Source organism: Uloborus diversus, chromosome 9, assembly GCF_026930045.1.
Source record: "Uloborus diversus isolate 005 chromosome 9, Udiv.v.3.1, whole genome shotgun sequence".
Lineage (NCBI taxonomy): Eukaryota > Metazoa > Arthropoda > Arachnida > Araneae > Uloboridae > Uloborus > Uloborus diversus.
The window spans coordinates 4,865,630-4,878,556 of NC_072739.1; the positions used below are offsets into that span (position 1 = coordinate 4,865,630).

The 12,927-nt window shown below is 36.0% G+C and overlaps 1 protein-coding gene across 1 annotated transcript in view; it reads left to right on the forward strand.

The window, feature by feature from the left end:
- The window catches only part of LOC129229717 (sushi, von Willebrand factor type A, EGF and pentraxin domain-containing protein 1-like), a 37,399-nt gene extending 26,307 nt beyond the window's left edge, over window positions 1-11,092 (forward strand). Inside the window, exons 7-9 of the mRNA XM_054864081.1 lie at window positions 2,821-2,997; window positions 7,264-7,458; window positions 10,640-11,092. Of these exons, the coding sequence (XP_054720056.1) occupies window positions 2,821-2,997; window positions 7,264-7,458; window positions 10,640-10,833 (566 nt within the window). The 3' untranslated portion in view covers window positions 10,834-11,092. The remainder of the gene's footprint in view (window positions 1-2,820; window positions 2,998-7,263; window positions 7,459-10,639) is intronic.
- The last annotated feature ends 1,835 nt before the right edge of the window (window positions 11,093-12,927 follow it).

Genomic DNA, 12,927 nt, shown 5'->3' on the forward strand with positions numbered 1-12,927 from the left:
GCAAGATCCACTATCCTGTTGACTGTAAGGAAGTCGACGAACAAAATGGGATTGCTAAAGAGATCCTCCCTAGAGAGTCCCATGCTATTTAAAATGTGAATTGGAAAAGCCTGATGGCTTAGGCACTTGGTGCAGGTGGCGAAAGATTTTTTGCCCTCGTTGAAAGTGAGGCACTTGATGTGACCTCTAGCAAGTCTTGAGAGAGCAGTCCGGGTACGTCTGTTACCCGGGAATCCAAGGGACAAATCCGGTTTTGATCCCTTGTACCAATCATGGGGGAGGGAGGGGGGTGTTTTCTACTCCTCCAAGATTTTTGATTTTTCTCGGGAGTATAGCTCCATAAAAGTAAGTATGAATGATGGAGTTGTTGGAATCCTGCAACCCTTCTTAGCAAGATTATCGGCCATTTCGTTCAGGTGGATGTTCACATGTGAGGGTATCCATTGCACATGAACATGAGCTTCAATTTAAGTAGGATTAATTTGATGGTCTTGTCGCCAACAAGAAGCCAATTAGTAAGTTGGTGGAGAGAATTACGACTGTCAGACAAGATCCATAATTCGCCGTAATTCTCCTTAGAAAGAATAGCTTCTAGTCCAAGGTCTGTTGCAATCAATTCACTTCTGAAGACGGAGCAGTGATCGGGATTACGATGAGAAAGAGTCAAGTTGGCATGAGGAGTCTGTATATATATGCCCCCTAACTGCAAGGTTATTAGTTTAACTACCATCAGAAAAAATTTTAATGGCATTGTTTGGAATGTGGTTCAGGTTTTCCTAAGGTCAGTTGTCTAAGATGTTCTGGGATGTAGTCTTTCTTTTTAACATCGAGAATACTACCAGGGTACTTAAGGTTTTCTCGAGATGCACGACGTACAATGAAAGTGAGGCCATTGCGGAGCACCTGCTGTGTTGTGTTGCTTTGTCGCATGAGGACATACTGGATAGACCTGGTCTGGTGTTGGAGAGATTGAGAGCGAATGGACTCGTGAACCTGATCTGATTTCAGATCAGTAAGGATTAGCTAGAAGAAGAAGATACCTATGTGTTCCACGTTTAATCATGAAAGACTAGGGTACAGTGTAAGCTACCATTCTTTATTTTATAGATTTTTGCCGGTTTAAATGTTTCCCATCTTAACCCGTAGATTGTAGAAGATTACTTATACACACTTTGTCAATTTACGAAAGACACAATCATGATAGATGGTTTTAGGTAAACATAACAGATTTAGGTAAAAGCCAATGGTTTATTAAGAAAGTAAAAAAAATCGTCAGTATCAGTGCCCAGTTTTGATAACTTTAAATTAGAAGAGCTCACTGTTTCAGCCAAACACCAGGCTTCTGACATAATATAATGTGATCAAATAAAGTAAGAAAATGCGAAAATTATGAGATGAATATTTATTGGGACTCTAGAAAACTGAAACTCAAATTTCAGCAACATCAGGTATCAAAATGTTGAATGACAAGTTATTTAAAATAAAAAAAAGGCTTTCAACGAGACTGGTTGGGCGTGGTAGGGGGGGGGGGGGGAATTGAAATTTAAAGAAAAAGAGAACTTTGGTACTTTATTTCTTTCTTTCGTTCTCTCTATCTCTTTTATTTTTTTTACAAAGAAAAGCTTTTAAAATTATTCTCGAAAAAAAAAATAAAAGAAAACGCGAGGAAGCCGAAATGAGGATGAAGAACATATAGTTTTCCTGTGGTAGTTGTGTACTAGTCGTGTTAGTGTAAAATTTGTTCATCAACGTCTTAGTGTTGAATGTCTTATTCAAGGATCTTATCAATGTCTACTGTGTAACCACTGCATCAATGAGATGGAAAAGCAAATATTCGATTTACAGGCGGAAATGGACGCATCTATTAGCTTTCAGGGATGTCAGCTTTTGCAGATGTGTGTTAGCCTCTAAATTAAGCTCAGTCGCATTGAAATGACTGAAACAAGAGCATCACATTTTTCCTTTTACCCTCATTCAGATAGACTAGTCTTGGCTTGCTGCTTGCCAATAAATTTCTATATTTTCTTTCCTATTTAAAAGTATTTTTTCAAGCAGCTTTTCATTCTCTATTCTGTACCTCAAAGCCAGAGCAAAGTAAGTCACATTATATTGCTACTTTTCATGAAAGCAAAAAATTAAAATTTCGTCTGGTGCATACAAAAGATGGGACTCGTGCTCTTTTTTGCTGGTAAATAACTATAAAAGGATTTTTTTCCATAGAATTACGTTGTGTTGACTGTATGCGAAACAAGATTCTACGTAGTAATATGAAAATGGCGATTTTTGGAATTATGTACGTTAGTCTGGCTCTGAGGTACAGTATTATGAGAGTAAGCATTGGTGGAGTTTGAACTTCAGCTGTAAAATTCCGTTAGAAGACTTTTGGAGTTTTAAAGAGGAAAGTTACCATTGATGATTCATTAAAGATAAACTTTCTAAATTATTTTTAAAAAACAAATTACGAACTGTTCATTTTCTGGGAATGGAGGGGGGATGTTCCTTCAGTGGTTAGTACACCCTGCATTGAGGGCGCCCATATAGGGGGCAAGGGGGAGGCTCAAACCCTCCCCCTTTGAAATTAGAACTTCCTTGCTTTTAGTACTTTTTTCATTGCAAAAATGTAAAAACATTTCTTCTCTAGCAATAAACGAATAAGTTATTAAAAATGTCAAATTTTAATAACTCTAATCTGTACTGAAAACGGTTTCTGTGGGGAAAATATCCTGCTAAACCACGGTGAAAATATCTGAGCCCCCCCCCCCTTAAAATTTTGCATATGAACGCCCTTGCCCTGCATCACTTCGTTTTTTCTCATTTCAGATTTGGAGTGTCCAGATTTGATTGAAGGAGGCAATCTGACTGTCTTCTTAACGGCCGGTAAGAAAGTAGGAAGCAAGGCTACTTTCCACTGTGTGTCGCCTCAGCAGCTGAAAGGGAATGCGATCCTTGAATGCCTGAGAAATGGAACATGGTCTGCTGAAGCCCCAACATGCGTTCGTAGGTGGCCAAACTTTTGACTCTATAAAAATTTTTAAGGGGTCTAAGGACCTTTAATCTTCAGAATTTTTGATTTTCTGGAAAAAATATATGTTATGCATAATTTTATTCTGAACAATTTGATACCTTATTTATTACCATACGCCAAACACTTTTCGAGTTATTGTAAAAATTCGTAAACTTTCCCCGTAGAGATTTATGTTAACAGCAGCTGTTTAAGCCTCTTTTTCTCAGGTGTCGATTTCTCCGGTTTTCTCGTTTTGCGCGCATGATATTTCAGAAAGTTTGTTATATATTACCGTAAAACTTTTCATGCATGTTTGTCTGATACATCTTAACGATCTGAACCTAAATTTCAACTAAAAATTTAAAGTTATTATTTAAAAATAAATATTTTTTACCCAAAATTTTGGAAGTTTTCGATATTAACTTACAAAATTTCAAAAAAATAAATAAATAATTTTAAAAAAATAAATAAATTTAGGTTCAGGTCATAAATATAAACCAGATAGACATACATTAAAAGTTTTACGGATATATATAAGAAACTTTCTGAGATATCCTGCGCGCAAAACGAGAAAACCGAAGAAACCGGCACCTGAGAAAAAGAGGCTTAAACAGCTACTGTTAACATAAATCTCTATGGGGAAAGTTTAGGCATTTTTACAATAACTCGAAAAGTTTTTGGCGTACAGTAATAAATAAGGTATCAAATTGTTCAGAATTAAACTGTGCATAGCATATATTTTTTCCAGAGAATCGAAAATTTTGAAGTTTAAAGGTCCTTAGACCCCTTATATCGCACCTCGGCAGGGAAAGTGACACAACCAACCAAGAAAACGGCTTTGAAGAAAATCGAAGTATCACGCAATAGCTGTTTTAAGTGATTGAGTCTCGAATATTACAATATGACCTACAGGTTATGATGTGATGTTCACTGTTTACTAGGGTGGTTCTATTTTTTTAGACTTACTAATAGAATAATGCTGTAAAACTTTCAGCTTCTTACTCAAATTTTAAGAGGGTGCTCAATGACCCCTTCATTTAACGTTAGCCGTTGCATAGAAAATGCCACAAATTTAGAAACATTTAATTTACCCAGCTGTTTTTGTAAATAATTATTTTATTGCAATGTATATGCATATTACTCGTAAAAATTATAATATGTAGCATTGGATTTTCAGTTCAATGTATTTTTTTAATACCCCTCCCTATACTGATGAAGTTTAAGGGGTAGCGGTTGAGCACTCTCTTTAAATTGAAACGAAGCTAAACTACTTTTAGTATATTACTATCCACAAGTCTAAAAATATTGAGTGGTGTCCTGTTATCTAGTATATTTTTTTTTTACATTATTTTGAACCACCTTAGTGGTTACACTCTAAAAACAACAATTTCAAAAATGACGAAAAAGTACTCAAATTTTAAAATATCGCCGAGTCAAATTGGCTCCGACTATGTGGTACGTATTCAAATTTGAAATATTCTAACGCTTATCAAGTACTCAATCCAACATAAGATCATTTTTGAGGTGTTTGTGCTCATTTTTGAATATGTAAAAATTTTCAAATTGAGTATTAACCGAGTTATGTATGTACTCCGTTTTGAGTATGAAATGATTCAGCGTACTGTTAGAAAACTCGTACTCATATTTGAAATATAAAAGGTTTCAAGAAAATTTAAAACATGAATGTACTCATTTTTGAAACTTCATTTTTCTCAGTGTAGTTTTTGCTGTCTAAGTGAATAATGCATGCTTTAAGCTCGAAAATTTTTCTTTTCAATCATGTGTCATTATTGATACATCGTTTCTACGCCGCCGCGCACCAGTCATGTAAGCTAACTTTGTGAGAGTTTTACGGCGAGAAAGAGAATTAAATTTAAATCAATAGTTGGTCGTTTTCCCAAAATTTTGAGTTGTGACACTTTTCTTGCCTTGGTGTGAAAAGTAGTTCGACCACACTTGTACTAATAATTTTTTTTTCTTTTTTTGACCCATTCAATGTTATCCCCGAATTGAAAGCTCTTGGGATGAAAAGCTCTCCAGCGCTACCACGGATGCACTCCGAAACAATCACCCATAACAACAATTTCGAAAAGAGTCAAGAAATTCTTTGGAAAAGTTGCAATGTTTTGATTTCTTAAGAAAATATTTTGGTTTTGAGAAAAGTTTTTCAATAACTTGCCATAACTTGTTATCGGACAACAAAACAGCCATTATTTGGGATACAGTGAAATCCTGCTACAACGAACTTCAAATGCTTGAAAAGTTTGTTCTTTGTAACGGGATTCGAGCAATGTACTGGAGATTAAATCGGTACTGAAAATTTATTTCCTTCAAACAAATACTTCATTGTATAGCAACATTCTGCGCCGACTCTTTCCGATTTCACACGGGTTCTGCCTATATTCCTTATACTTGTAGTATAATATTTTCCAGGATGATTTTGAGTTGGTAATTTTCCATTGAATTTATGAATTAATTATTATTGACGCGTTAGATAATATGTACAACATGTTATTTCAGGGTGTCTGAGACCAGGTCAGTTTTCCACTGAAATAACGAATTGGTGTTTGGCGCAATAAAGGAAATCTACAAGCAGTCACTAAAGATTACTTCAATCATTTGATATTTTCTATGCGATAAACTTACAAGGAAAAAGCTGTAAAATGTATGTACTTGTTAAGGAAATATTTCAACTATTTTAATTGTACGTAACGTACTTACTAAAATTGTAGTTTTACAGACTTTTATTTGTTCAGTATTACTGAACACAAACTGTGCTTGTAGTTACAATCATTTATTTTTTTAAAGTATACTTTCTGGGCTTGTAGGTTGAGGTCATCTCAGACAAAATGTCAGCCAAAAACATGGTAAATGTTTGTCTTCTGAAAAAGCACGAGGCGAAACGTCAGCCAGATATGGGAAACTTGTTCCCTGAAGAAGCCTGAGACATGTCAGGAGAAACAGTCAAGTTACTGGATCCAGTTCAGCCCTGTCAAAATAAAGCATTCCCCTGCATGTCAAATATTACCAAAAAATATTGTAAAAATATCATGTCGTGACGCGAGTTTCATTGTTAATGACGTCAGCGTCACTCGATCATTACCGCTATCCTCATATAAATAATAGCCCATGATCGAGTAACCCGCGTGTTTCAACAATGAAACTCGCTCCACGGTGTGATAATTTGATAACATTTTTTGGTAATATCTGACATGCAGGGAAATGCTTTATTTTGACAGAGCTGAACTGGATCCAGTAACTGGACTGTTTTACTGGTAATACTGTCATTTTTGGGTGATGAAGAAACGTAAAAATGGTCAACTATGAACGCTATCTACTGGATTTTAGGGTTCATCCACTGGAGTTGGGGTTAAAATGTCAACTATCAAAATAGCACCAGACAAGCAATGGCTTCGAAAGTAGAAGAGTAGAAGCAACTTTCCAACGTCATACCTTGACGGGAGACTTTCTAGCTACATATATATGATGATTGCTGTATTCAGTAAATTACCGCCCATTAGCCAGGGCTAAAGCAGAAATACGTGAAATACACCGCCAGCTCAGTCATTTCCAGCCGAGGAGTGCAGTTTCGTGCTTATTAGCACTCATCAGCCCGGCATAGGAAAGTGACTTTTCTCCGCACGCACCCCACCTCTTAGCCGTGGGCCTTAGGTTCCATCTCACGGGGGGTCCGCGTAGCGGGCCCCCCGCGGGACTGAGTGCGGCGGTCGATAGTCGTCTGTGCTACGGACGGGCTTGGTGCTTATTGCGCCGGGGAAGGTCACCATACTGAGCTTCCGCTCAGCTGGGTGTTTACCCCTTAATGTGTGGGTCATGCTCACCGTGAGATACGGTATATCTCCCCGTACCTCGTTAGGGCATAGGAAAGTGACTGAGCTGGAGATGGAAAACCTCTTAAGGAGGCTAAGAGTGCGTAACAAACTGGTAGCTAATATAGAATTAGCAGTCCAGACGAGTGACCGAAGCAATGGTTCGGTTCAACTGGTCTTCTAATTCTATATTAGCTACCAGTTTGTTTCACACTCTTGGCTTCCTTAAGAGGTTTTCCATCTCCAGCTCAGTCACTTTCCTATGCCGGACTGATGAGTGCTAATAAGCACAAAACTGCACTCCTCGGCTGGAAATGACTGAGCTGGCGGTGTATTTCACGTATGATGATTGCTGCTTTAGTTATTTTATTTATTTTTCTTTGTTGTTTACATGAGTATTGTTTGTATGTACCATATATTTCTTTCCAGTCCCCGTCTGTTCCGTGTATGAGTTGCAATCCTTAATGCCCGAGTTGGTGTACCCCGTATTGGAGAATGTGGATTCGGATACCGTTTCCTTTGGGTCAAATTTCACTTTGAAATGCGAAGATAACCGACAAATCACACAACCAGCTATGGCGATTTGTGGTGTCGGCGGAAAGTGGACTGTTCCAAGTGTAGCCTGTGAGTATTTCCAATAAGTGTTGAGTAAACAGAAATTATAGTACCAACTACAAAAAACCGTATTTTCGTACTAGTACCGTAAACGCGGGCTACTTTGACCCAGATTTTGGAACTTTTCTCATTCTTTTCTTATAATTATTTTGTTACTATTCATATTTCCAAGCTGTGGAAACTTGTTTTACACATCTGGAGATCTCTTAATTTAATTTTGAATAGTGATCAGTTTATTTCCAAGTATTCTTACCCTTCGTTAGTGCTTTTTATTTGGACCAATGTTCCCTTGCGTTTGGGTTACTTTGGCCCAAAGAAGTTTTTAGTATTTAAAATCATTGTAGAACTAACTAGAGCCAAAGAAAGACGTGTTCTCAGGGAGAAAAATATTTATTTGAAAGAAAAATACATTTTGCAAGAAGTTTGAGTCACACATATTTGTTTTAAGGAAAATTATTATTCTTACTAACCGACTGCGCGTGCGCGACGCAAAGGAGGGTCATGTGTTTATGAGTCTATGTATGTAAGTTTGTTCCTATGTGGCGTTATAGAGGCTAAATGCCTTGGCCAATTTTAATAATTCTTACGCCAATCGATTTGTCTTAACCTTGGGAGTGTCACTAAACACATAACAGTAATCAAAATTTACCATATCAACAACAAGTCGCCATTTTGTCGTATCAAGATGAAGACACTGCGTGCGACAAATGCAGGTAGCGTTTCCACTGCCTGAATTTTTTGTTTACTAAGTCTACAAATTCAATTTTCCTCTCCGTTATGTTGCATTTGTTTTTGTCGGTATTCAGAGGACTGAGTTTTCGCGACGTGTACTTTCTTGACGTGCTTTTTTAGTTTTGCCAGAAAGATTTGACTGACGTCGTTTCCGAGGCTGTTTATATAACTGTGGTTGACTTAAATTCGCGCGTTTTTTCTAAATGTAAGCATATGTAGCTTTAAGCCGAGTTAGGTCTCTAGATTAACTAATAATCAGTAGTTTTGACCACAGGAAGTTGCATAATAATCCTCACGATATAAACTCTCAATAAAATGACAATATTGCGAAATTTACCGTCTTATAAACATCACTAAGTCAGTAAAAAGTAACTAAAAAGTGTAAAATAAAAAAATATATTAAATAAAAATAAAAACCCCAACTGCGTAAAAATCAAAAAGCTAATATATATATATATATATACATACATAAGCCCAGTAGTTTAGAATGTTATTAAGTACTACTGAATAACTACGCCATTGAAATAGTTTTATAATCGATACACACAAAGACACATCATACATTCAAAAGCAGAATCGAAGGATCAGCAGTCGGGGCCCATTCCTTTTTTAACAATCAAGGAATCCCGTAAAATTGGTTGTGTATCGATCATAAAACTATTTTAATGGGGTAGTTATTCAGTTGTACTTAATAACATTCTAAACTACTGAGCTTATATTTTTTTTCTTTTTAGCTTTTTTGGTTTTTACGCGTTTTTTTTGTTTTTTAATAACAATTATTTTTTGAATGTGTGTGTATACCTAGCTATTGTCTCAAAAATTACCGACGGAGAACAAACCTCTTTTCATCAGTTTTGGAGGTTGAATTACTTTATTAAGATAACACTATTCTTAAAACAAGGGATTCTAAGTTTTCGATCACTTCCAAAACTTTTTTGTGTGTTCCACGCTATCACGCATGAACGGCTATCTTTGAAAACCTAAACTCATTCGAGTCTACAGCAATAAAAATTCCATAAACTTTCCAAAAAAAAAAAAAACAATATTTGTAAGTAGATGCTACTGGGTAAGCCTTTTTTCTAAACCTTCTGCAACTTTTAATTCCTCTTCATCTTCCAATTAAAGCTATGTAACTGAGCTTTGATGAATTGAGTCTGCAACCTCTCTCCTTATTCTTTGCCGAGAATTCCAGGTTTATTTTGTTTTTCCTGTTTATAGTCTTAATTTTGGCTATTCTTTACTTTTCCAAATCCATCCGGTGGATTTTTTCAAGTTTTTATGCTGGGCCGAAGTTGGTCGTAATTTTTAGCTTTAGAAATATTTCTGTTTAGGGTTTTTTTTTTTTTTAAATTTAATGATGACAACGTGAGAAGTACCATTATACTATGGCATAGAGTATTAAAAAGTGCTCATAAATAGGTACTTAAAAAACTCTTAGCTGATGTAGAACATCTTCTACATAGAGAAGTTTGTGAGGTAATGAAGGCATATGTTAGCACAAGAAACGCAGAACCACTAGTGCTGCTACTTTAGCAGAGCTTATGGAACTGCTTAGTATGCATAATTCAGTGCTTGCGGTTGCTCTCTAGTGGAATCAGCCAAAATATGTTGAAATAATTGCACCCTGAAGGTTGACAAAGGACGTTGTATCTTTTTTTCCATTTGGGCCAAAGAAGAACCCTAGGGCCAAAGTAGCCCGCGTTTACCGAACACATTACAAAAAGGAATACATGAGTTATAAAAAAAGATGAATCTATCTTTTTTTTAGAGCAATCACGATTGCTTATTGTTCTCATTTGACAGTTTTGAATTCCTATGATTTTATTTTCCCCCCTGCTCCCTCTGCAGCACCACGGTCGGTCGACCGGCCGGCCGCATCACGATGCTGCTCCTGTAGCGAAAACCGTCTCCAGGTTGAGCAACTGACTTGCCTACACTTACACATACACTTACACACACATACACCTACACACACAGACAATACACACACGCATACATACAGACACCTACACACACAACTACCCACACATACACATACCCCCCCCCCCCACACACACAACTACCCTCACACACATACCCCACATACACCTACACACAGAAACACATACACACATATAAACACACATACACACAACTACTCAGACACACCCCATACCCCCCCCCCCACACACACATAAACACACTCACTCGTGATTGCGAAAAACATAATTTGAATTCAAGACGTCAAAGTTCAAATTAATTTTTCCTTTTTTTTGTTTTGTTTTTGGAGAGAGTGATTTTACACAAAATGAGCATATCCGACCACGCTTGAAAATATGAATCGCTGTAAAATAAGTAGCAGATAAATTAAAAGACTCACCGAGTCATGCTTTGGAGAATCCTCAACTTTTTCATCTGTGCATTTTCGATCCATAGGTGTGCAGAGAGTCAATTTTTTCTTCTTTTCTCTTCTCTTCAGGCATCTCTGGCTGCGGACCTTTCGCTAAAGATTCTGGATCCGTGGTGATTGTGGAACCTCAACAAGACTTCTATCGCCTTGGGGAACAAATCTTGCTCTCCTGCCCCCCTGGACTTAAACTGACTAAAGAAATCGAAGTGGTCATGTGTTTTGGAGGGAAGTGGAGTGAAGTTGATATCCCCCACTGCCAGTAAACATCGAATTTCAAACGAAAAAGAAAATGATACCACTCTGGAAATCAACAAGTTTATAAACATAGTAGATATACCGTAAAATAAGACCTAATCCAAATATAAGCAGTAGCATGATTTTTCTGGATTTTTCTAATGCAATTAGAATTCTAATTCAAGGGTTCCGCGAAATTTGCATTATTTTTGTAAAATTGAAATTACGCACTTAAAAGTTTGATGAAAGTGAGCTTTGATTAAAGCTTTAAATTATTATTATTTTAGATAGAACAGTAGAGAAATAATCAAAAGGAATTGTGAATTATTTGTTTGCCTTTTATTTTCAATGGACGACATTCTGATTATATTAGTACAGAGAACGAAACTTTTGTTAAAGCGAGATTAAATGGAACTTGTACCATTTCTATCTACAGATATATGTTATAGTGTGAAACTTGGTTATGAAGTGTTGAGTCAACAAAAATAAGCATCGAAACAAACATAATTCTAAACCTGAGATGAGAATTCAAATTTCATACGTAAAGCCTAATGTTAACGTTAGAAATTACTTTTTGAGGACAATAAGCGTTATTGGAAATAATTTTTACTTTTATTGCAAGCTAATCACTTTTAGAATGCTACATTTAACTTATACTACCGAAAAAACACAAGAGGTTCCATGAAAATTAGACACCAAAAGGGTTCCACATATCAAAGAAATTAAGAAACTCTTGTTCTAATACAAGCCCTATCCCTAAAATATACCCTAGTTAAGATCGTCATTCAACAAAATATTCAATGTTTTTTCAACCCTCCGAGTAAATTTGTACGTAAAAACGTGTTGAAATATCTATCTAAGGACTGCTTAGTTCTTTTCAAATGCGAGGAGCTAAATTAGATTTTAGACACATCTGCATCGTGACTATATGCAAAAACATTATTTCAAGTCTTTATATAAACTTTTACAACTACTATGAGTGAAATTCACTTCTTTTTGCAGAATATTTTTAGTCGAATAATATTTTCTAAATGTTCATAGAAATATCATTTTTTTAATTAAAGTGAAACAGTTTTTATGAAATTTTATTCAAGTTCAATAAAGTTATAACTATTGAGATTCGCTCGAGATAAATGACATTTATTGATCTTACCACAGTAGGCATAATAAAAGCTTATCACTAGCAATTATTTGCTTCTTTTCTACTCTGAATGAATGCTTTTTTTGACTTTTAAAGCAGTCTGTGCTAATAATTTCAACCAAGTGAAGAATAATTTGTACCAGATGCACCAATGATCAAACACACTTAAAATAGGGCGCATAAGCTATCAGAATCCTCGATCTTGCTCACAAAATTAGTTAGGGTGAACAAAAATCCTTAGTGAGCATTGAAGTTATCACACAAAGTAACACAGTACTTTCCTTTCGTTTGCTTTCCTCTTGCTGATGAGAGCTTGCTGATTTATTTTATTTTTTTCTTCTCCTTAAATCCTATTATTAAAACAGCAAATTGAAAGCTTTATGTTATGCATTTTCTTTCTGGAGGGGTTACTGTGTTGAAAATACAGTAGATTACTACTAAAAGAAATCGAGCCATAGTCCGAAACATCCTCTAGAATTTCAAATATATATATTTAATTTGAGTAGTAAACCTTACATTCAAATTATGTGGTACATTTGCACAGCCAGGGAATTCTGTGGAGGTTAGTCATAACAAATGCTCCTAGGGAGCATTTGTTATGACTAACGGGATTGGTCAAAACAGACTAGACATCATGAGTGGTTTCGTAAATTTTTAAGAATTGGATCGCCAGAGAGAATTAATGAACACTATTTACGGTTTGGCAATGTTCCCTTCAACTTTTTGCCCGCGGGTATTTTGGTTCAGTGTTCAGTGTTAGTAGTGCCATAAAAATTATTTTTTTTAATAACTAGAAAGTGGCCTGTCAAGGAATGACGGGTGAAAATTACTTCTATTCTTCTACATTTGAACGAACCTGTTTAGTGATATTTTGATAGTTAAAGTGATAAACCCTAAACTCCAGTAGGTAGCGTTCATTGTTGACCATTTTCTCGTTTCTTTATTCCCCTGAAATGACGCAGTCTTACCAGTAAAACTGTTA